Raw genomic sequence first — 25,223 nt, 5'->3', positions numbered from 1 at the left:
TTTTAACAACTGACGTGAAGGGAAGTGGTGTAGAAAAAACGTAAAGAGTAAAAACACGCAGTAAAAAATAAAAAGCTTCACAATATATTACTCATGTAAAATGTTTTGGCATGTACAGTGAGGCAGAGATGCTGTCACTTATTGTAAGTGCATATGTTAGGGGTTACTTCCTCTTCCCCACCTTTGTGAGACTGTCTGCTGCAGGGACCAATTTGGCAAAAATGGAACCTCTTCCTCATTTTTTTCTTAATTAAAATCTGAAAGCATCCACTCGGGGTTTCCTTACGTGTGTGTGTATGTGTGTGTGTTTGCGAGTGGGAGAGAGAGTGTATGATTATGTGCTCTGCCGCACTACTCCAAAAAAGGTGTTTGTGTGTGTGTGTGCGTGCACTCACAGAGGGAGGTGGGGGTGGACTGATTGCATAGAACCATTAGCTAGAGCTGTTTAATATAAGGGAAGAAAAACAGACAAAGGAATCAGATTTTGTAACAAAATCTAATGCTTGTGTGCCCACCAATACCTGGCTCTAGTGTTGTTTAATAGCACGTTCTGGATTTATTACAAACATTGTGTACGGTAGACACTGAGGCACAAAGCTTAAACAGGATGCAATAGAAATTGATTCTTTTTTAAATAGAATTATAACAGTTTTCTAAAATGTAAAATGTTTCAGAATGTTAGCGCAATTGGAAGGCGTTGAATTATCTTTTTGTTTATTTTAGAGGTTGTTATTATAGAAGTTGGAGCTTGTCCAATTGTATTGACAAATGCATAATTTGCTTGGAATAGTTGTGTGGATAGGCCAGCTATCTCTCCTTCTCTGTCTTTGTGTGTGTGTGTGTGTGTGTGTGTGTGTGTGTGTGTGTGTGTGTGTGTGTGTATTAGAGAGTGGCTCAATCCCACTGAGGTCTGGAGTGGAGAAACATCAGGCATGGAGAGCTGGTAATAAGACAGGGACAACCCTGCTTTCCCCTCCTGCTCTCTCTCTCTCTCTCTCTCTCTCTCTCTCTCTCTCTGTGGGAAAGCAGATCAGTGGAGGAGAGAGAGAGAGCCGTGTCATTGAGTGCCAGCAAGAAGAGAGGAGCAGTTAACTCAGATGCGCTGCGGCCCGACACACATGCTCAACCTCACACCAACACACATGCACTCACGGCTGCACGCACATGCACACACTGACAGCGCTAGCTGAGCAAAGAAGAGTTAGTCTGGAGAGAAAGGACAGGCTACTCTGAGGGTGAAAAGGGGCCCGAAGAAGCGAAAGCAGTACAGAGAAAGAGAGGGAAAGAGAGAGAGAGGAGGGGCTGCTTGGGAGCTGACACTCCAACACCTGATCTCCACACAGCTGGGAGGAAAACCACGCTGGACACGCTGGTGAGAGAGGGCACTTTTTGGGGGACAAGATATTTCAACTAGTTTTTGAATATTGTTTTTCAATCATTTGCTCATTTAATTTGGAATTAATCAATAGTTAAAACAAGACAGTTATAGGATAGTTTGGGTTTTAATTCTTAGTTATGAGTGTCAGGAGTTGGATTAGAAAATAAAAAATATCTTTAGGCAGTTTTGTGTGTGTGTGTGTGTGTGTGTGTGTGTGTGTGTGTGTGTGTGGGTGGGTTGTTGAGGTGTATAAGGGGTTGAAAGGACAGGCTACGGGCGAATGAGTTTGTTTGATGATTGATTTCTGCTTGGAATGTTCATATGTGTGTATGTCCATGTATGTTCGGAGGACAGTCCATACACTGCCTGACTGACATTTAGAAAAAGTTGGGGTTGCGGGCAAGAAAAAAAAAAAAGATACTCCCTTCCTTCCCCATCTCCTCCTCCATTTCTCTGCCATCCCCCTTTTTTCCTCTCCCTCCTTCACTTCACACCCCGTCCCTCTCTTCCTCCCTCCTTACCTCCTATGCTACACTCATCCTGCCCTCTACCACCACATGCCCCAGAGGAAATATGCATTGTGCAGCCCTACTCCTGAATTAACTCAACACACTTCTCCTGCTACTGGCAGGCAAGACCCTCCACTCTCCCCCCTCTCTCAAGAGAAGATTGCAAAAAGAGAGTGAAAGAGAGAAGGCAGAAAGAAAGAAAAAAGAACTGGACAGAAGAGAAAAAAGAACAAAGCAGTCACCCTTTGCCTCTTTGAACCTCCACCTTCACGTACTTTTCTCTGGCTCCCCCATCCACCCCCCTTCCCCCTCTTCTCTGCCGGCAGTCTGAGGAGACAGAGTTGGATGTGAGAGGTGGCGTGGCGCGGAGAGAACGAGATCAAGAGAGGGCACGCGAGTCCACGGCCGGAGCCAGCAGCAGCAGCAGTGGTGCAGGGGGAGGAGGAGGAGGAGAGAGCTCCATGCAGTTCAGCACCAGACCGGCCAGCGCCGAGCCGGGCTTCATGGGGACATGGACACAGCAGAGCACTGACAGCAACCTCCTATTCAGAATGTCCCAGCAGGTTAGTGGGACCCTCTCACTCACTGTATGTCTCAGTATGTGTGTACTGTCTGCTGCCTCTCTGTGCAGCGGTTTTGGGTGTTAAAAGTGTACTTTTGTGTGTGTGTGTGCGTGTGTGTGTGTGTGTGTGTGTGGGTGTGTGTGTGGGTGTGCGTGTGTGAATGTGTGTGGTTTGTGTGTGTGGCTGTGTGTAAAAATTGTTTTGGTTGATGATGTTGATGTTTGCTACTGTGTAAACTATGTTTTGCTTTAGTTCTTTGAGTGGTAGTGGTTTAGTGGTTGATACCCGTTCGCACTTTGATGAATGCAGTGAAGTATGCTGTTCTTTCTAACAAATTACAGCCCTCACTAAGAAGTTTCTAAGTGTGGTGAAGAAATTAGGTGTTATGCAATGCATTTGCGAAAATGCATCGCCAGTAGTGGTCATGGCCACTCGTGAGCAGTTTGCATCTTCAACAACGATTGTTCTGTTTTGGTGACCCTGGGAAGATCAGGATGTGGCATTCAAATGTTTCATCTAATTGACTTCCTCTGCTTCTTGCTGGATTCCGCAACATCATCAACTACCTGTCAAAGTACAACAGATACTGTAAAGTCTGCATTTCTATTACATCATGTAAAGCTATGGTAAAGTTCCTGTGCTGAGTGCTTGTATCTGTACAGAATGTTTATGGGAGGGGGGTCGGGGGGTCTGTGGAAAGAGAGATGGTGATCTTGAACATTAATCTCAGGGCTGGTTTCTCTGTGCCATGCACGCGCTGTTACGAGCACAGGCCCCTGGACTCCCTTTGGCCAACAATGGGGGTCCGTCCACATATCTTTCCAGATTCCTCACCACCTTTTTTTTTTCTCTCTCTCTCTCTCTCTCTCTTTTTTCTTTCTATGAGCTCTTTTTGTTCGCAACACTGAGATGGGTGTCGGTTGAAATTAAATTACAGAAACCAAAGATGCTTTAAGCAGTAAAAAGGTTTTTAGTAAAAAAATAAAAAAATAAAAAATGCAATACAATATTTGGTTTCGTCTGTATAATTGAACTGTTGGCGTTCTCTTGAAATAGAAGTGTATTATAAGAGTTAGACTGAATGCTTCTGAATGAGTCGATCATCTGTGCGCTGTTCGGCGCATCGGGGTTCCGGCGCAGGTGGATTCAGTCCTGCGCTTCAGTCCTTCACAAATGATCCATTATCAGCCAGAGACACTCACACTTATGACAAGTTTACGGACACTCCCAAGGCATCACTCGTTTAGTAACTAGGCCTCTGTAAAATTCTCCAAAGGATCTCTTTGACAGTGTTTTATTATGACGTACCTTTGGTCATTTGATAAAGCCCGTCTGTTTGAGTGTTTATAGCCTTCCTTCTCTGAGACATAAAATAGAGGATAAGTGCATAAGAAATATTTATTTAGAATCATCTCTAAATCACTCAATAATCAGTGCAAATAAGGAACCATTCATTAAGAGGGTGTTATGAACACCGAAGACAGTGAGGTGAAACTACATTGTTTCAGCTTTTTAAATGCAGTTATGCGCTTAAACAAACACTGTCATGTAAATGATTTGTGAGTGCAAACATATTTTGGTTTATGAATCTCCATAAAATATTTATAGAGAAATTAAAATCAGGTGATGCGACTGCCTGGTTGCAGAAAATTATTTGCAAGCAATTTCAACTCTGAATGTCGATTTTTTTTTTTTTATTAAAATACAATGAAATGAAATGAAGTTTATTTTTCTAAATGTGTCGCAGTTTTTTCATAAAGAGCTTGTGTCCTGTCGAGCGCATCATTCACGTTTACATCTTAAATATCTGTGCTCTAAATTCATCCTTTTTGGGGTGTTTAAAAACAGATTAATGTTTAGACAACTGTTAACAAGATCCTGACACTGTCAATATATTTACATACATATAAATCCATTATATATAGCCTGAAATATTATATGAAATTACGATTTATTTTTTCCAACTGTGCATTTCCACATATAATACTCTTCAGCTTGGAATGGTCGATATTAAAATAAAGCCAACATGAGCAAATATACCTGAAACCTGTAGGTTACTCTGGTTAATTTAATGCAGCAGCTTATATTTGTTCATGTTGGTTTGGACATTAACGGCTGTAGTATAAATGAGCACGGATGTGATCGGTTCGGAGCGTAAACACTTTTCCGGTGCTGAATCTGGTGAAACCTTTATGAGACGGGTCAGTCGAGCTCCATCACACTCCCTGAGACTCTCAGCATCCTCTCATGCTTGCACGCATTATTTTTTTCTCTCTCCTTTCCCCCATTCCATTAGTGGCAGTTCTATAAATAGGCTAAAGTAAAAATTATTTTAGATTCTGGTTCGTTTTAACATAAAAAATCTTGTCGATTAAAATTTGTGGAAAAATATTTAACTAAAATGTAGTGGCCTTATACCAATAATAATAATAATAATAATAATAATAATAATAATAAACGGCAAATCCATTTTTATTGTTGTTGCATTTTATATTATTATTATTATTATTATTATTATTATGGAAACTGATCAATATAAAATATTTTCTCCTAAACTATTTGCTGAAATTCCAGTGAAGTTGCTAATTTAGGTTCGAAGTTATTTAATGGCAACACCAAAATAGTGTTTAAAATAAAATATTAATTTGTTTACTCTTAAGTAATGTAATGAATGTTAATACTGTCAGACCTCAAACGAAGGTTTAAGAGAATGATCAAAAGAAAGACGCAAAATCTAAAATCTTCCGGTTGCGCGTGCGACATGACTGTTAGACAGGAACTTTTATAAATATTTAGAAACATATACAAGCAAAACAGCCATTTAAAAAAGTATTCGATTTGTCCGATTGTACAGAGCTCTGCTTAAATTCAGATAATTATAAATTGACACTTAATTCTTTTCTGAGTGATGATCAGAAGGCACATTTATCTTATCCATGCGTATTTGGAGATCGGATCTAAAATCGTTTTACGGGCCACAATTTTTCGCGATTTATGGAGTACTCTTCTTTATATATATATATATTATCTCATGCAAAAAACATACAAATAATAAACAGACCTACTTTCGGAATTTGGCTAAAGAACATAATTTATTAAATGAGCCTGATGTTTTATAGAAGTTTAAGTTAATATCGCGGTCTTCTTCATACAGTATGTTTGTGGCATATCTAAGTTTTTTTTTTTTTTTTCCTATACTTTTTTTTTTTTTTTTTTGAGCATAGGTGTGTTTTTGAGTGTGTGTGTGTAGGCTATAGCAGTGTATGTACATGTGATCACGGTGAAGTGTGTTTTTCTTTTCCCCTGTCTGTGCTGCATGTGTGTGTGGGTGCGAGATAAAACGACTCTTGGCTGGCCTTGGTTGAGAAAAAGAGAAGGGTGGAGTGGAGGAGAGAAGAGAAGAGGAGAGTGAAAGAGGATATGTGGTTAGGGAGACACCCACCACCTTTTCTCGGCAGATAGAACAGTGCCGACACGATCCGTGAAGTGCTGACAGGAAGTGTGACTGTCTCAACCTTTGGTGACAGGAAGATGCCTGTCGCAGGGTCATTGTCAAAACCGAGGCAAGGCAAGCATTCGGACTGGATTTACCAGCTCAAACAAAACATTTTTATCCCAGCATTTAGAAAAGGTGGAAAGTGAATAAGTGTTTTATTGTGTAAAATGGAACTAATGAGGAAGTTTAGTTTCATAGACAGTCTGTGGAGAAGAGAGGCAGCCTGTTCAGAGGTCTTAGTGCTGAATGGATCTGGCTCCTGCCGTTAACTACTGACCCTGTTAAGTAATGGACTCAGTTAAGGGGAGTAATCTCACCTGGCTCAGAGATGCTTTCTTTCCTAATTCCTCTCGCTTTCCCCGACAGACAGCCTCTTAATGTTTTCAAGGAGAGACTGGAATGTGAAGGAAGCAGAGAGGGTGGGGAGAAGATCAGAGGGAGAGCGATAAAGTTTTTCAGTGTTTTTGTTGTAAAGTGAGAATGTTTGCTGGCATGTTTTATTGTTGAAGTCAAGATTTACAAAAAGTTGCATATTGAGGGGACAAAGAGAGAGAAACAGAGAAATGGTAGATAGATGTTTAGTGATTGATACAAGAGTAGTGTACTTTTTGAGGCTGTTTACACCAGCACAGTGTGTGTGTGTGTGTGTGTGTGTGTGTGTGTGTGTGTGAAGGTGTGTGTGTGTGAAGGTGTGTTCTAACTGTACATAAGCGACACATGGCAGATATTAAACTGATTACATGCCTGTATCCTACTGTCAAGCCAATGTATTTTTTTTTTGTTGAAAATTTCTGGTTGTTGGATTCATGTTCAGTATTTCTTTGAATTCCTCATGGCAAATGAGTGATTTCATAATTAGTATATTAATCAATGTGCTGTAGTTATGGCTTTTTAATAAACACGTTGTTTGTAGCAGTTTCCGTTTTAATATCCATGATTTAATTCCTTCAGTTTCACTGTTTACAGAGCAGTGTGAGAATATTAAGCTAAAATACTCTCGAGAAATATCACTGAACTTTTATTTTTATTTTTTATTATGCTTAAATGCTCTTTAAAAAAATAAGTGTAATTTTCGTCCTAAAATTGGATGTATGATATTTTACAAGCTTACCCTGTGAAACCCATTTTTCTTGTCCCTTTTTTATTGATCCTCAAAATCCCAAAAAAATAAATATTATTATTTTTTTTTGAACATTTGGTTAATGTTAAATATTTCAAAGAGTTGCCTTGGAAAGATTCTGCGGATGAGAGACAGCAAGTGAGAGTGTGGGACGTGAGCGGGTTGTTTTTGGGGAAGGGGAAGTGGTCCCTGTTGGGTAGAGAAATTCACTCTTCTGTGAGATTGGCCAGCAGCCAGTCTGGATGCAGATTTATCAGTGCTGCGCAATGGGGACCCCCCCGAGCCCCACTCTGAAGTGCACACAAATCGATCCAGTTAAGATTTTCATTCAGCTTCACTAAAGATTTGGTCGGCATCTTTCCTTTTATTCTCTGGAGCCGTGACTGGATACGAGTAGGTGTTTGGGATCTGCGTGTTCCTCTGGCTATGATCAATAGCTGACACTGGGCACATCACTCACATACTCGTGCAGTCTGTCTGTCCTGAAGGGTGACACGGCCGCTCACATGTTCAGTGTGAAATATATTTCTGGTGTGTGTGAAAACAGAGAAATACTGTCTCCAGTGTCATGGAATAGAGAAGAGGCTACAGTGTGTTGCACTTTCCGTAGCGACACACAGACAGGGTCGATGCCATGATGACAGGGGACATGGGCACGCAAAAACTGAGAGACCATCTGCTCTGCTCTTATCAGGGAGATGAGGGTTGAAAGGTAGCCCACTCGGGACATTTTCCATGTTTTCTCCCGGGAAAATGCAGACACTAGATTAAATTGTTTAACACTTGACACAAACAGAAGCCTCTTAAAACAATTAAGATGCAATTAACATTGCAAGGTGAACACCACTGAATACTTGTATTACAGGCTTCCTTGATTGTTTTAAATAATGACAACATTTGCACAGATTTCCACTTTTCTAAAACATGATTCATATTTGGATGCATGTAAAGCAATTCTTTAACCTCTTATTCAAAGGGTTTTTTCTGAAGGGAATATCTAATATTTGCTCTGTTGTTAAAGACCTGGAGAAACATGGAGAAATAGATTTTGGAGCTCTGTTTCCTGAAAGGGTCTTGTTCCATTGTTGTATAAAATTACAGATGATGGTCTTCTTGGGTTTCAGTCAGTCATTAAATATAGAAAAATGAAAGTCCAGGGCACTTCTTTTGATACAAACATTAAAAAGCCTTAAAAAAAAAAAAAATCTAGTCACTGTAAACAAATGCATTTCGGAAAACAAAACAAAAATAGTCTTCCTCAGTGTGTCAGTATTTGTCAAATTTAAAAAAAAGAAGTTTTTTTTTTTTAACATCTGTATGTGCCTTGGAGTCCAAGGTTTGGACTATTTTTTTTTTCTACATTTAATAAATATATGTAAATTGTAAATTGTTAAAACTGATTGAAGTATAAGCAGTTTCGGTTGTTTTTTTGTTTAATGTGGTAGTATTGTGGGGGGTGGGGGGGGGGGGGTTAAGGGAAGTCCTGGTTAAAAGGGAAACTGCTGCTGCAGTAGTCTTAGAGTCAGGATGTCACCACCCCTGGCGTGGCGGTAATGAGGGGACATTACCATCATTCTGCGTCTTGTTAGTTCCCCGAGCGCCTGACACAATCAGAATGCAGCAGCTGCCCTTCAGACCTCAGAGATTTGAGAGAGAGAGAGACAGGCCTCTCGGACCTCAGCCAGAGACAGGGAGATCTGATAGGCAAGACCTGAGGGACAATGTTCCCAGAGATGAGTCTGCCTGACCACCTCATGTAAATATAAAGTGAGCCACACAGTAAAGTGCATGCACATTTTATTTATGTATGTACAGTATATGAGCTTGTGTTACACAAATAAGTGTATTGCTGTATCTTTGGTTAGTAATGTACATGAGGTTGACTCTGATCAAATGTACACCCCCAGTCACATCTGCAGTGTTAGTTATTAAATTTAACAATACCTCGGAGCCTTTACACATCTGATAAGCAGGGTTTGGCAGTGGGACACTTGTGCTTCACATCAGCCAAAGATATTATAAGATCTAATAGAGATCTAAAAAGAGCTGCTGCTCATGTTGAGCGATGTAAAAACTGTTGTATGCATGACATTTAATAAATGATTTATTTACTTGATGTGCAAATTTGGAAACATGTATTTTGAATCCAGATGGTCTTGATTTTACTTTATTCAATTGGCATAGTAGTCAATAAATTCTCCTTCGTCAATTACTGCATTTCTCAGTACTGAATGAGAAGCTGTAAGAAGAATAAAGAACATTTTTAGCTTTCCTGTTAACCTTAGTCTGGAGCGAAGCTGCTGCTGTCGATGCCTTGAGCTTCTATTATGATTTACAGTTGCTCTAACAAAAGCAAAAAATACGTTATCAATTCCCCTAAAACCTTCACTGGTGCAGATTTATGTCACGTCCAGTCCAGAAAACACCTGCTTATCAAAAGAGGTCATTCAAATGAGATGGTCAGACTTCAAAGCCTGCTGTGTGTTTTCAGAGCACCGCTGGGTTTCATCTTAAACTCCAGGACGCTGCAGTCAGTCTCACATTTCAGACACACTTTACGCCACCTGAGATCCAGAACATTTTGCTCTGGCAAGATCTCACATGAACTTACTAATTTTTATTAGTAATTTATTCTTAACATATTTAACAGGTGTGAAAGACTTGTGTTGATGTAAAACAATAGAAATGTCAGCACCTCCAGTGTTAGATGATTTCACAAGTGCTCATTTCCTGTCTTAACCTTCATATCGTGGTGTGCTTTTATTCTGTACACACACACACACACACATTTTTTTTTTTGGCTCACTTTTGGATACAAAAGTGTCCCACAACAATAGCTAAGTAGGTGCACACACACTGCAGTGCTGCATAAACACACATGTAGGATCTGTTGCATCTGGACACAGTGAACCTTTATCATTTAACGGTAAGGGGATGTGTGTAGGGAAATACATATGAATTTAATGTGCGCAATGATTTCAAAACTATTTTGGATACAGGTAGTGTTAGTGGAATAAAAAATGAAATCCTGTCCAACTGGTGATGAACTGAACATAGTTTAAAACATTATTTCACAGAGGTATATGTTGATGGTTTGATGGAGATGGTTTGAGGAACTCCAAAATTTGTGTTTTAATATTGACATCCTCTAATTTACAGAATGAATAAAAATACATGGTTCAGCATCCCTTGTTAGGTGTTCTCAAAGCATTATTCCTCTGCTTGATCCAGTTTGCTGCTATCCAGTTCACCGAAAAAAGTGGTAACCAGCAATTGTTACCTTATGGGGGCATGACATCCCTTTCTTTGCTTCCTGTTTTCATTTTTTTTTCCTTTTGTTGGATTGTTGCCAATGCCACTGGCATATTCAGAGGCCGCTATTTTTAAGCTGTTATTCTACCTCATCTTAAACAGCTAAGAGGGCAATTTCTCCCACAAAGAAAACATCGACAAGAAAATCACACTCGCCTCTTACAGAAAAAAAGTCTCTAATTTTCCATTTTGCTGTGTGGTTTGACTGTGTCACCATAATTTCATCTAATGTTGTGGCTGACTTGCTATTATTGTTATTATTACCTACCACCATTATTACTGTTAAAGTTACATATGTCCGGAGATAATGACAGTCATTTCAGTTGCTCACAGTGCTTTTCTTCATTAAAGTGACACTACACTAGTGTTTAGCATGGGGAAGTGAAGCACTCAGAGGAAGCCATATATAAATGGCGAAGCTGATGGAAAAAACAAATGCAGTGCTAGAATTTGGACTGAAAGGTCTTTTGTCTCATCAGTGAAAATGGAGTTCCTAAAGACTTGTGTCAGGTGTATTTAAAGTCTAAGATGAATAGAATTGAATATAGGAGTTTTATAAATAAAGTTCTTGGGGATGTTTTTGAAAGAACAGAAAATTGCATATGCATAAATGCACAGTTAATGCATTTGGATTTCTTGTCATTTATCAATTGATTGTTATTTTACCTTAAAGTAGTCGTAGCATTTTATAAATCATCCAGTTATTTTGATATGATGGAACAAGAACAGCAAGAAAATATTCATCGAGGATAAATTACATACAGGTGTAATTCAGCAATGAACAGTTGGCATTGAATTCACTATTGCTGCAAAAATAATTCTTTCTTCGAGCATGTAAAAGTAGTGCAGCTTAAATTTGCTAATTGCATAAAATGTCACAGCACAAGTTCTCAGATGCACAGCAGACGTGATTTAAGGAGGGTTTATTGTCATATATTGAGCGGTGCTGCTCTTCCATCTCTCCAATCCATGGTGTCAATTAAAGCTCAAACAAACTCATTTGCTCTTGTGATAGACTCCAAATGAAGTGGCCAGTGTATCTAGGCAACCAGATGGGTCAGAGTTCCCTGTTCTTATCAGGAGCTGCTGACTGGAGCCGAGTGAAGACACTCATAATGCCTCTGCGATGGAATATCTCCGTTTTCAAGCACAAAGGCATGAGGGTTTTTAGTGTTCACCTCAGCTTCTACCCATTTATACGTATTGAGTGCATTGTGTGACTGAAAACCTTTACATAAATGTTTTACATTATTTTTGCAAGTGAAGAGAGATTGCAAAAATAATATTTTAACATTTTAAAGATATATCAGGATAAAAACAAAGCGTTTTATTTATTTTAAAAAAAGTTCCACCACCTTGTCGCTTCCAAGAGAGTGAGTGAGTTACGCATTGCGTCTCACGTTGGGTACATGTGCCGTGAGCAGTCAGTAAGCTTCTGTTCTTTCAGCTATTGATTTGAACCCATTCAACAAATATTACACGATTCAACGAATGGGGATTATAATCATGTGAAGTGAAACTCTTTTACCAGGAGCAAATGTGTGGTAGAAGAACATTATCAGGTCTTAAAGTCAATTGATAATAGCCGTGGAATAGAGGGGATTACAGATAGTGGATGCGTTTAAAATGCTGTCTGATCAGCTAAAGGAAGTCTAATTCCTTTCAGGTTGAAAGTGGTAATAGAATCACCGGTAACGGTATCCTCGGTGAAGTGAGGGTTGAAAAGACAGTATGTTTTTTTTGTGTGTATGTGTGTGTGTGTGTTGTTTAGAGAAGAGTGAGCACATAAAATAAAGTGCCCAGAGGTTGCTCCTGGCATTTTCTGGTCACCAGACACCTGCCATAACTCACAAAGAATGTAAAAAAAAGAAAGGAGGGGGGCGAATGTGTGTTTGCTAGAGGGGGTGGGAGCTCCTGTCCCAGTTCAACTCGTATCACATCCCAATAATTGATCTTCTCTCATTAGAGTGAGAAAGGGACCATCGGGTCACTGGATGAGTCCATAGTGCCATGAACGCACACACATATACACTCCCCCTCAACCTCATTGCATGCACGACACTCCTGAGATAGTTTGGGGAATAGAAAATTGCTTTCTAAGGAAGGCTCTGGCCAATTAAGGACCTGACCGTATTGAATGTCAAGTGTTAATTTAGGTTGTCTCTCCTGCGACCCCCCCCCCCCCTTACTAGTCAGGAGGGGTCTTCAGATGAGCAAATACATGTGAAGTAAAAGTTGATTGCCTGAAGGACCTTGGGTATTATGTGTCATAGACAAGTGGCAAATGTGTTCTCCTTCCAGCATTTCCCCTCCCCACCTCTCTGACACCCCTGAGGGACAGAGGGGCAGGATTAACTGGACTGCAGCGATAAGAATGGGCGGTTGACTTTGGGGAAAAGAGGAGTGTAATTACCTCACGGCAGTCTCTCTCTCTCTCTCTCTCTCTCTGTCTCTGTCTCTCTCTGGGATACAGCAACTTTGCTGACTTGTCCCTGAGTCTTGACAAATGACTTAAGGAGTAAAAGAGTTCTGTGGCACACAGTGGGGGGGAATTCACAAGAATGCATTGCACCCGGTAAAAGCACTGGTTGTTTGCACGCACTGTCTGCGCTGGTTTAGTGCCCGATTCACTAAAGGAATTATGTGGATCAGGGAATGGCACAAATGCGCCCACAAAATTGCTGCTGAATTTGCATGTGCAATTCCGATCTTATGGGCTGATTCTGGGTGCTATGTAGCGGAGGATGCATCAGACCAGCTTACAGCATTACTGTGATTCAGACACCTGAATCATCTCTTTAACATGCCCAAAGTGTGCTCAACTACACAAGGTTATAACGCACTTATTCATCATTTGATCATTATTTGATGAAGTACTGCTGATATGATCGATAGAAAATGCACACAAACATCTCTTTTAAATAAAAATAATTTACCGCCTGCTTTCATCAGACTGTAATAGTGTGATGTAAATTGTGCCAGGCACCTTTTGTGAATGGAGCGCAGTCTATAATAAACCTAATTTACACAGAAAGGAGGCGTGTTTGCACGAAAAGGAATAAGAGTGACATCATTTAAATCCTCAAGACGCAGCGCAATTTCAGCGCTGATAGCATCTGCTTACAGCAGTGAATATAACGCTGAAATACCACGCATAAAACTGCCACAACTGTTTATTGAATTTGTGTTTGAATTGAATTGAGTGTTTAATTAATGAAAAAATAAAATAAATACTATCTTCATCTTAATTACTATATTCATTACTCATAAAAATAAAAATACCTCCCTGCTCTTTCATCACTCATGAGACCTAACAGGTCTTAATTACGTTTCCTTTAAAAAGGAGCAATAATAATAAAATAAAAAAAACATAAACAAATGAGACAATTGTTGCCATACAGTAAAAGTACAGATCTATAAAATTAATGTGAATTTCATAACTCAGGTAATTTGGTATTGGAAGAATAATGACAAATAAGAAATGTTTGAGTTCAAATTGAAATCTTTGACCTTTGATTGCAAAATTCAGATGTCTTCTGAAACTCTTAAGGAGACATGTGAGACAGGGATCTTTTTCTCAAGAGAAACTGTAAAACTATTTCTTACTGAATCTATAAGATATTGTTCCATCACCTCAGTCTGTTCTTATAGAGCCGGTGAAAGGATGCTGTTTGAAAGGCCCTTGTACATCCTTACCTCCATGATCTAATAGACAGGCACTTAGCCTTAATGGCTTTATTATCATCATTTTGAAGCTGATGCCTGCTTTCTTTAAAGGTGCAGTCGCTGTTCTTTCTCTGCCTGTGCAGTAGCTCTGGGGGGCTTTTAATAGAATAAATGTTAATGCATTTGTGAGATTTAGCACACTGCTAATTCACACATCCCAACTTGCCTTAGACCTGAGAAAGGCCTCTGGCTACATATGTTACCAGAAGGAATCAGCTTGGGCTCCGTTCTCTGATCCACATCACACAGATGAGGGAACATGCTGCTGTTTTTGAAATTGAATACATAAGAGTATTGATGAAGGTCTCGTGTGTGTTATTTTGAAGTACACACACAAAGGGGGTAGACACCCACTCACATTTACACAAAATATATACATTTACATTCTATAATTTTAAACACATTACACTATATAATTGTAAACATATACATTATATAAAATATAATTATGTTATAATTATAAATGTGTAATTTCCATTATACATTTACATTGCAAACCAACACAGAGAACATACTTAGAATCAGTGGCGTAGATTCCGGGGGTGGGAGGAGGTAATCCCCCCAATAATCAAAACATGTAAGTAACAAGTAAATGCTTCACGCTGCAACCCCCCCCCCCCCCTTCCCCCCTCCCCCCAACCCATAGATGAATAGACACCTCAAAAAGAGTCTTCTATTTAAGAAGAAAAGAGACAAAACCCAGTGGAAGGGCTCTGATTTTGTCCCCAAATTCAGTCAAAGGAGCTTTAGTTTAGGAGCAAGAAGAAAACAAAAAGACAAACTTCTCCTTTTTTCTTGTCCCTCTGACAAAGGTCAGGCATTCTGACATAAATGGATACTCATGGGCCAAGAAAAAAATATATAATTTCCATTAGGGCTGATATGGCCTTAAAAATGAATTCTCAATATTATTTAATACACACCGATCAGCCACAACATTAAAACCACCTGCCTAATATTGTGTAGGTCCCCCTCATGCTGCCAAAACACCTCGTCTGAGATGACATTCTTCTCACCACAATTGTACGGGGTCCCGTTTCCCAATAACGATCGATCTTAGCGGTTAAGAGCGTTTACTACGAGCGATTTTACGAACGTGCGTTATGTTTTAAGTGCGTTTCCCAAAACTGCACTTAACATGAACGTGTGAGGACGCGCTTTAAGTGCTACTTAAGAGAGACGCTGTCCATAAACGTGAAGTGCTGAAGTGACCGTATAGTGCTGCTTGTCACTGCAACTTCATTATATTTGTGCGAAACTTTAAAAATATTTAAAAATATTTTCTTAAATGTACAACTTAACCACATAATTGCATTTTGTTTTGCAATCGTTTTGTGCAGAACAATATATATTTTTTACACAATCACTGCTTCGTTCATCAGATGTGCATTTTAATATTTCGTTTAAAAAAATTGCTCTGTGGGTCGAGATTAAAGTTTCCAGGATCAGTGAAGACCCTGTGTATGGTCCTGCTAATGACAACAGGCATTAATTAAATATAACGAGGTTCACAGTGGTATTGTGGAGCCCAAAATAAGGAGACGCGTGGAAGCTGCGCTTTAGGGACATTCACCAATCAAAGGGAGATCTGCTCTTTACTCCCAAAAGTAATAATGGTAACAGCAAAGTTTCACAACATGTGCGGTACTACACAACGGGTGGTGCGGGCGAGAACGCCCTTAGGTGTCAGAGAGGAAGAGGAGACAAGGATGAGGAGCCAATATTCTGTACGGAAGCAAGTTATTGACTTTTTTCCTTCTCTCTCTGATTGTAATTTTTACAGTTCTCTGCAACAATCATCCCACCAGTCATCCCATCTCCACAAATAACTTTTATTTGTTTACTTATTCATTTATCTGTTCATCCAATATTGACTAACCATTTTCTGCATTTATTATTGTTATTATTATTAGCCTTGTAGGTTAAAAATAATAATACAATAAAATGTATATATATATTGATATTAAATGAGCATGACGTGGATCTAAAGGTATTTAAATTGTATTAGGTGTAATTTCGTGATTGTCTTGCAGGTGTCTGCATAAGTCTGTGTCCTTACGATGTTCTTAGCGCTGTACGATTACTCTAGAGCACTCCTTAATCTACGAGCATTTTCAGATACTACTTAAGTTACGATGCTTTTGGGAAATGCAGCCCAGAGCGGTTATCTGAGTTACCGTAGACTTTGTCAGTTTGAACCAGTCTGGCCATTCTCTGTTGACCTCTCTCATCAACAAGACATTTCCGTCCACAGAACTGCCGCTCACTGGATGTTTTTTGTTTTTGACACCATTCTGAGTAAATTCTAGAGACTGTTGTGCATGAAAATCCCAGAAATACTCAAACCAGCCCGTCTGACACCAACAATCATGCCACGCTCCAAATCACTGAGATTACATTTCTTCCCCATCCTGATGGTTGATGTGAACATTAACTCCTGACCAGCATCTGCATGATTTTATACATTACACTGCTGCCACACGATTGGCTGATTAGATAATCGCATGGATGATTGTTGGTGCCAGATGGGTTGGTTTGAGTATTTCTGGGATTTTCACACACAACAGTCTCTATAATTTACTCCGAATGGTGTCAAAAACAAAAAACATCCAGTGAGCGACAGTTCTGTGGACGGTAACGCCTTGTTGATGAAAGAGGTCAACAGAGAATGACCAGACTGGTTCAAACTGATAAAGTCTACGGTAACTCAGATAACCACTCTGTACAATTGTGGTGAGATGAATATCATCTCTGAATGCTGTTCTGAGATGCTGGTTGGCGCTGTTTTGGCGGCATGAGGGGGACCTACATAATATTAGGCAGGTGGTTTTAATGTTGTGGCTGATCTGTGTATATCTTGATAATTATTTATTTGCTCTGAAATGGCTCAAAATAATTTTTTAATTTTTTGTATCTGACTATCAGAGGTACCGTCATTTTATCCAAACAGCCATTGTAGACAAGTAGATTCAATATTTTAAAGGCATTAAATACAAAATTATTAAATATCGAAAGCATGTTTCCCATAGTTTTTTTAGTAAGTTACACCTATAGTTGCACCTTTATATTAATATTACATATACAATGACACATAGTAGCTTTATTTGCCTTCATATATGTTTACTAAAACATTTATATATTGTTAACAAAATCTTTGTGATTATATTGTGTATATAGTGTGTATAATTCCTATTATTCAATTCAAGTCATTATTCAAATATGCATGCATTTTCTTTTCTGGGAAGAATCTATCTGCAGCTCTTTTCCATACAAGGACAGCTCATAGTGACCACAGCTGACAAGCTTCATAAAATGAAGACCATGAAAATAGTCCATCAAACTTGTGTGCAATATATTCCAAGTCTTTTGAAGCCATACTATAGCTTTGTGTGAGGATCTCTATTTTATAATATTCCTGCCTTCCACTGTCATTCATGTGCATGTTCAGATTAAAAATGTCAAGTCAACGTGTCACATCAGGTTCAACGTCATTGAGTCTATGCTGGTTGACCAGTTTGGTTTTTCTGGTAATGCTGGTTAACCAAGGAAGTCTTGCTTGGTTAAGTATTGGTTAAGCTAGTCAAAAAGCCTTGTTGGCACACCAGCACACCAGCGTCCCGTGTTGTGAACCAGCATTCAAAACACAACATATGCTGATGAGCAGCTAGATATTACAACAGATTTGTATGTGTACATGCATCCAAACACACACACACATACACAGAGAAGCTTTCTGGATGTGATGTGTTGGGAAAGTACTCCTCAAGTGGCATTGATTTGTTAAAGTGCTGAATTAGCACAGTACGCCAGCTGCCACCGCCCGCTTGCTGTTGTGCTGCCGTGGGCTCATTTTCTCCTTAACAACTCTTTCTCATTTCCCCTCAGCCCCCATTCCTTCCTCCCTTTTGCTCTCTCTCTCTCTTTCTCTTGGACCACACACACACACACACACACACACACACACACACACTGTCTCTCTCTTTAATTCACATTAATACTATCTTACACACACACACACACACACACAAACACACACACACACACACACACACACACACACACGCCTCAGCTGTGACCTCTAACAACCCCAGCTTCTCCCATTCTTGAGGACACACAACCACACCCACACAAACACTTGCATGATTTCTTTATGAAAAAAAAGTTGAAGTACATCACCATGTTGAGCCAATACATTTTCGGATGGTGTCCTTCCCTTTGAACTCCCCCTACAGTAATGGCCTGGAGGGGGTTGAAACTGGGGGAATAATTAAGGCTAACTCAGCGTAACCCCGGCCAGTATGTGTTCTGCTAGGATCTAGTGGAATCTGCATCTCTCAGCTGTGTCTGACATTGACTGTGAGCTGAAGTCTTTCAGAATGGGATTTGGCCGCTCTGAGTGTCCACATTTTTATGAGGTAGCCAAAGTGTTCCATATGCAGTTCTCAAGGTTCCCTTGGAGAGAGTGGCTGAGTCATATCCAGACAGTGTCAGGCCACACACAGTGGCAATACATTTACCATGGGCTCAGTTCAGCTCAGTTCACAACTACATAAAGATTTTCTCAGAGTATACATGGACCTCATAATTTTTCAATCAGTTAAAAAGGAGGCATGGTGACAGTATTACGTGGAACAGACTACAGCAGATGTCTTCACTCCAATAACTTGTGATCTAACATATAAAATGTATTTCTGCTTCTGTCAAAGGCTTCACTGTCTTGACTGCTCTGATTCATATTCACATCTTTGGAAAGAGGTGCAGGTGTTTTGGTGGCTCACCACTCACTGTAGATGTAGTGACAATGTGTGTATTGGGGAGACGGGGACCTGTATTTGACCTTACCCTAAATCACCCCCATTAAAGAAATAGTTCACCCCAAAATGTAAATTCTCTCATCATTTACTCACTCTTATGCCATCCCAGATGTGTTTGACTTTCTTTCTTCTGCAGAACACAAATGAAGATTTTTTTAGAAGATTTTTATTTCAGCTCTGTAGGTCCATACAATGCAAGTGAATGGTGACCAGAACTTTGAAGCTCCAAAAAACACATATAGGAAACATACAAGTAATCCATAAGACTCCAGTGGCTTAATCCAAGTCTTCAGAAGTGATATGATAGGTGTGGGTGAGAAAAAGATCACTTTCCCTTTCTTCTTCTTGTGTTTTTGGTGATTCACATTCTTCATGCATATCGCGGTATATGTGCTTTTTGGAGCTTCAAAGTTCTGGTCACCATTCACTTGCATTGTATGGACCTACAGAGCTGAAATATTCTTCTAAAAATCTTCATTTGTGTTCTGCAGAAGAAAGAAAGTCATACACACCTGGGATGGCATGAGGGTGAGTAAATGATGACAGAATTTTCATTTTTAGGTGAACTATTCCTTTAAGCCTATCGAACACTTTGTGATTGATAAACACAATAAAGCATTACATTAATTTATACAACCAATATAAGCTTCAACTATCATACCAGAAATAATATCTAAGCATTATAGCAGGGAAACAACTTAAACATCCATCTGGAGACTGTTGTCCTGTCACTACAGTCCCAAACTGCTGTAGCTTCCCTAGCCGCCACACAAATGATGTAAGCCTGCGATTTCGTACCAAATCCCACCCGACAGCTCAAAATCATTATTGTAGGCTTACTGTAGTGAATCGGGTTAAGGCAAGACTCTGATTTTTATGTACTTGCATAATAATGAACGTTGGTTAATTTTTAACTAAAAAAAATTTCTGTAGTGCTTTCTTTTTTATCAAATATGTGAGTTTTACTGTGCGTGGTGTCTGTAAATGTAAGTGCGAAAGAGATATGGGGTGGTGACTGCTAAAATGATTCATGCATCACAGGGATGTGAGGTGTTGAAGTCAGCCAAAGGGTCACTTGGGTTAGCCATTCCATAGATCAGTGTTTGTGACGTATACATGAGCGTCTCTCAGTCAAAGTTATGTATGTGTGTGCGCGTATGTGAATGTGTGTTATGCGTGACAGTAGGTGGAGACAGTCACCGGAGGAAGTCAAAAATGGCCCCTGTGCAAACTCAGCATGTATGGGGCTTTGTGCGTCTCTTTCTCTGTTTCACCGGGTTTTTTTCTTTCTGTGCTTTTCCCGTTAGAGGCAGTCAAGCAGAGCTAGAAAAGCAGTTCCTTGGCAGGGGCTAATGGCAGTATGATGTAGTCTGTTGTGACTAGTGCATTCCTTTCAGGTTAAACCAGGGAAATTGCATTGTGTTCAGATTCCAAGTCACATGAATGTTTTATTGCCACAAGAGTGTCAAAGGTCCTTGTCTGGGCCTCAGGAGAGCGGCCGAGGAAGCCTTTGACTGAGCGCTTCAAATGGGAGAGAGAGAGATGAAAACACTTGGTTGAACAAATGGTGGTTGAACAAAAAGTAGGAGGTGAGGCTAATAGATTGTGGCAGTCACTAAGAGGTATTTCACTCTCTTTAAATTGTGACTTTTAAGAAAAAAACACATTCTCTGTGACAACACGAGCTGAAGAATATTTGACAAGACACATGTAGAGAGGAAGAAGTAGACAGAGAAACAGAAGATTCTGGTCTGCCCCCCTGCCCCCCTTCTCTCAAAGTGTGTTTTTACTATGTGTGAGAGTGCTCACGTTTGTTTGAGGCAATGAGTAGGTGTATGCCTTTGTAGCTTTTGGCAAGTTTCTGGGAAGGGCTGGAGCAGTTTTAAAGCTGGGAGGGACGAACCTGTTATCTACACAGCACTGACAGGAGGGCCATCGCTCCCCATGGTACCTCGTGTTACCACTCGCACTCCCTCATTCCTGTTGTTGTAACCTAAACTGAGAGGATGAAGAGAAAACAGGGCGCAGAAGAGGGAGGATGATGGGGAGGGGTTAGTGCTCAAAGACATTTCCCTTTGCATTTTGTCACCAGTTTAAAGAACATCCAGTCTAACCTCTTGTCACGTTATGCATACACTATTTTCTGAAAAGGAAAGTTTGTATGAAATTGAAAACAAAAAAAGCCCTCATTATAATGAGTTGTCTTTTTCATGACATTGCAGACACTTCATTCATGTTTCCTGAATGTCACAATCCTGAGGTATGATGGGCAGGGTGATATCTTGAACTCTGTTATTATTTCAAGACAAACAGACATTAATGGGTGTGGGGACAAAAAGGCAATGCCAGCTTATTAATGTTTATTTGTCAGCCTGTGTTTGTTGGGGAGTGTATTATCTTGTCAAATAAAATGGAAGCGATAGTTTCAGGAGACTAAGACAAGCTTCCGTCAAATTCACCGGATTGAGCATTTATGTTGGATATCGAGGAGATGACTGGTGCTTATTCAGAAACATTGCCGATGTGGATGGGACACTGCACTCACTGATTCTTGAGATAAGGGACAAAACATGTTTTAAAACTGAGTTTAAATTTTTTAATACTAAATTAATTTAAAATGGATATATTTGTAGACAAAGTTGTCAGCTATCGAACCATGTAAGGGAACAGGTTTTTATAAAAACACTTTTTTCTGAAAATGGACATTTATTCACTTCATAAGTTACATCTTACTGTCATTTGTGTCAATTTAATTTGATCCATCCAACAAGAGTGTAAAGTCTTTAATTATCTAGTAAAGGAGTTAAGTGATTAAATACATTCAATACAGTTTTCATACTATTCTGAAAATTCTGACGCAGTTGACAAAATTGAATATTTTTCCATCTTAACCATGTGTTGTGCACTGGAGCCAGTTTGTTTGTTTTTTCCTCAGTTTAAGCTGCCTCTATAACCTAAACTAAAATGCCAAAATGTATCCCACAATTCTAACAGAAATGATCATTATGGGAATGACGGGGTTGACATGTTGAAGCTGTGACCGCAGAGACTTGAACATTGCTTGTTTAAAATATGAAAAAAATATATAAATCTTACCAGACCACGTGTCCTACTGTTGCATCCAGCATGATCAGGAAGTGTGATAGGGGTCCTCAGAGTTACCGCTGACCGCGATATTGTCTGGTTTATTCAGGATTATAATAAAATCTGACAGAGTTGACACAAAGTAAGCACACAACTTTCAAAGACAATATCATTTAAAGTTTACTTTATGTATTGTTTGATATCTTACAGATCCCTACCTTTCATTTGTTATTTATATTTATGAATTTGTTGCATTTTTAAACACTTTGTTTGGCAGTTTAACATTGTGACCTCTGATTTATAACATAAAGATGACTTTTGTATGTAAGACATGTTTTGTCCCTTATCTCAATAGTCAATGTACTACAAAGGTGCATGTTTCCTTTCTTCCAGTGAATCTACAGCACCACAGCAAAAGAAATTATGTTTACATTGTGAGCTTGTATTTTAAATATATGATGAGAGAGAAAGACGATACAAAGCAAATAAAAAGACTTCTTGACTTAATCACTGAACCTTACTGATTTACTCCCTGAACTGCACAGTAAGTCATATTATTTACTTCATAATGTGCACTTGAAGCTTGTGTGGTATCTAGATCGAGATTCAGAACAGTTTTGTTGTAATGAATGGCACAATACCTAAACAAACAAACATTCAAATATTATTAAGATTATTACCAAGATAGTGTGTTTTTGTTTAGTGTTTTAGTTTAGCATGTAGTTAGGACCAATTATTCTTTTAGTACTTTTGCATACTAAAAAAATAATAAATAGACAGCGTTGGGAGAGTTACTTTTGAAATGTATTCCACTACAGATTACAGAATACATGCTGTAAAATGTAATTTGTAATGTATTCTGTTAGATTACTCAAGGTCAGTAATGTAATCTAAATACTTTGGATTACTTCTTCAGCACTGGTAGATTTTTTCACATGTTTTGACTATAAAAACTCTGCCAGTACAGTAAGACAATATACACATGTTAAAAATACATTCTCTGAAAAACCTAAATATCTTATGCAGTGTTGTTTCTGAAACAAGAAATCAAATTGATCTTTTTTTTTTTTAAGGATTTTTAGATATTTTTACAGGAAAACAATACAAAAAAATTATTATCAAGAATATGATTTTTGCCCGAATATCAAAGAAAAAAAGAAATGATGATCCAACGTGAATTTTCTAGATAAAAAAATATGGTCTGGTATCATGTGCATGTAAAATGGCCAGAAATAGCATTTTAGCTTAGCATAAAGATGACAATTTACACAAGGTTTATTTCTATTTCTTCTGCTCCAAACTTACTTCAAACTTACTTCTCTGTCTGCTCGTATGAATGTAACACATCATAAGAAAGTGTTTCACCACTGTTCAAATGCACTTTGGATCGCATCATTTATATGTATAAATGTTTTCCATCTGAAAGGACTAAATATTAAATGAAACAAATGACAATAAAATGCAAAGTAATCTCTTCAGTAATCAAAATACTTTTTGAATGTAACTGTATTCTAATTACCAATGATTTAAATTGTAACTGTAGTGGAATACAGTTACTTATATTTTGTATTTTAAATACGTAATTCCTGTTACATGTATTCCGTTACTCCACAACCCTGTATATAGTACATACTAAACCAGAATCAGAATCATTAAATTCCTAATGATTCCCATCCTTAGTAATATTCGGCATTAGTAGATGTACAAACAAGCCTCTGCCCATCACCTCCTGCCAACCACAACACTTCTCCAAAACTCTTCCTGATGGAAAACACTCCACGCCCTTTGACATGTGCAAAGACGATTTAATGCTTCTACAATTGCACAGGTTATGAGATTTTTTTTTTTACTTAGGCCTAATAGCGGAGACGTAATGCATGCCAGTGTGATTTTATTGTGTTATTGCTTACTTAACAGCTTTAATTTGATGATTTTTGTAAATAGATTTTACAAAAAAGAAACAAAAAAGAAAAGAAAAGAAAAAACATTTTAGAATTTGACTTTTAACTCAAAACCTTATGTTTACTGACATACAGCTGTTGTTGTGACAATTTCCCCCATGTGGCATCTAACTTCGGTCTCGCTTATATGTTGAAAGAGTTTTTGTTCAGACATAATGTTTTCATCAGACATGTCATAGTTCTCCATTAGGGCTGGGCGATATGTCTTAAAAAATTATATCTCGATATTTTCAAAACAAAGATGATTTCCGATATATATCTCGATAATTATGTATTTGCTCTAAAATGGTTCAAAAGTGTTTGTATTTTTTTCTCTTTCTCAGAGGAACCATAATTTCATCCAAAAAGCCATTGTAGGCTAGTAGATTCAATATTTTAAAGACATTAAATGAAAATGGTTTTTCACTAAATAAACAAAAGGGAGAATGAAATTCAATCATTATATTTTTGAAACCCAGTTGAACATTGCAGAATACTAAATTATTACTGTGAGGCGTGCAGGGGCGGGCCAGAAGGGTGACACAGGGTTGGCAGCTGCCACCCTAAAAATGAGCTTTGCCACCCCACTTGCGACCCCATGTCGGACCCGCTCACGTCCTGGAGACGGTGCACAACGGCTTAACGCATGGTCCATAACAACGTACCGTTGCCCCCCCCCCCCAACCCCTCCAAATAAATGCACATTAAAATCATTGCGATAGTCACAATATTGGTCAATTTCAGCAAAATTAGCATGCTCATATCATTAATATTCAATAAATCGCCCAGCTCTCCAACAGTTGTCCCACTGGAGACATCATCTGTGTCACTCTGTATCTTTTCTGTTCTCTCTCATTCGATAGCTCTGTTTTGAATGATGAATAAACATGAGCAAGGTATGCCACAATCTCTCTCTCTCTCTCTCTCTCTCTCTCTCTCTCTTTTACACTTCCTCATCTCTGTCTCTTTCTCTGCAGGCACCAGAATAATAAGCAGGTAGTTTGAATAAGTTGATCGGCACTGTTTGGTCCACTTTGTATGGATAATTCCTGCAGGTTACAAGACTGATGGAGATTTTGCTTAGGCCTTTAAGAAATAGACTCTACAGTGGGCCTGGGTAGCTCAGTGGTAAAATACGCTATCACCCCTGGAGTTCACTAGCTCACTAGTTTGAATCCCAGGGTGTGCTGAGTGACTCCAGCCAGGTCTCCTAAGCAACCAAATTGGCCCGGTTGCTAGGGAGGGTAGAGTCACATGGGGTAACCTCCTCGTGGTCGCTAT

General features: G+C 39.0%; 1 protein-coding gene across 1 annotated transcript in view; it reads left to right on the top strand.

Annotated features, from left to right (window-relative positions):
- The first annotated feature begins 2,218 nt into the window (after positions 1 to 2,218).
- The window catches only part of bnc2 (basonuclin 2), a 129,788-nt gene continuing 106,783 nt past the window's right edge, over positions 2,219 to 25,223 (top strand). Inside the window, 1 exon segment of the mRNA XM_051705010.1 lies at positions 2,219 to 2,450. Coding sequence (XP_051560970.1) covers positions 2,349 to 2,450 — 102 coding nt within the window. The 5' untranslated portion in view covers positions 2,219 to 2,348.

This window comes from Myxocyprinus asiaticus, chromosome 8 (assembly GCF_019703515.2).
Source record: "Myxocyprinus asiaticus isolate MX2 ecotype Aquarium Trade chromosome 8, UBuf_Myxa_2, whole genome shotgun sequence".
Lineage (NCBI taxonomy): Eukaryota > Metazoa > Chordata > Actinopteri > Cypriniformes > Catostomidae > Myxocyprinus > Myxocyprinus asiaticus.
Note: the sequence above shows the minus strand (reverse complement) of the source record. Positions and strands in the feature narration are given on the sequence as shown.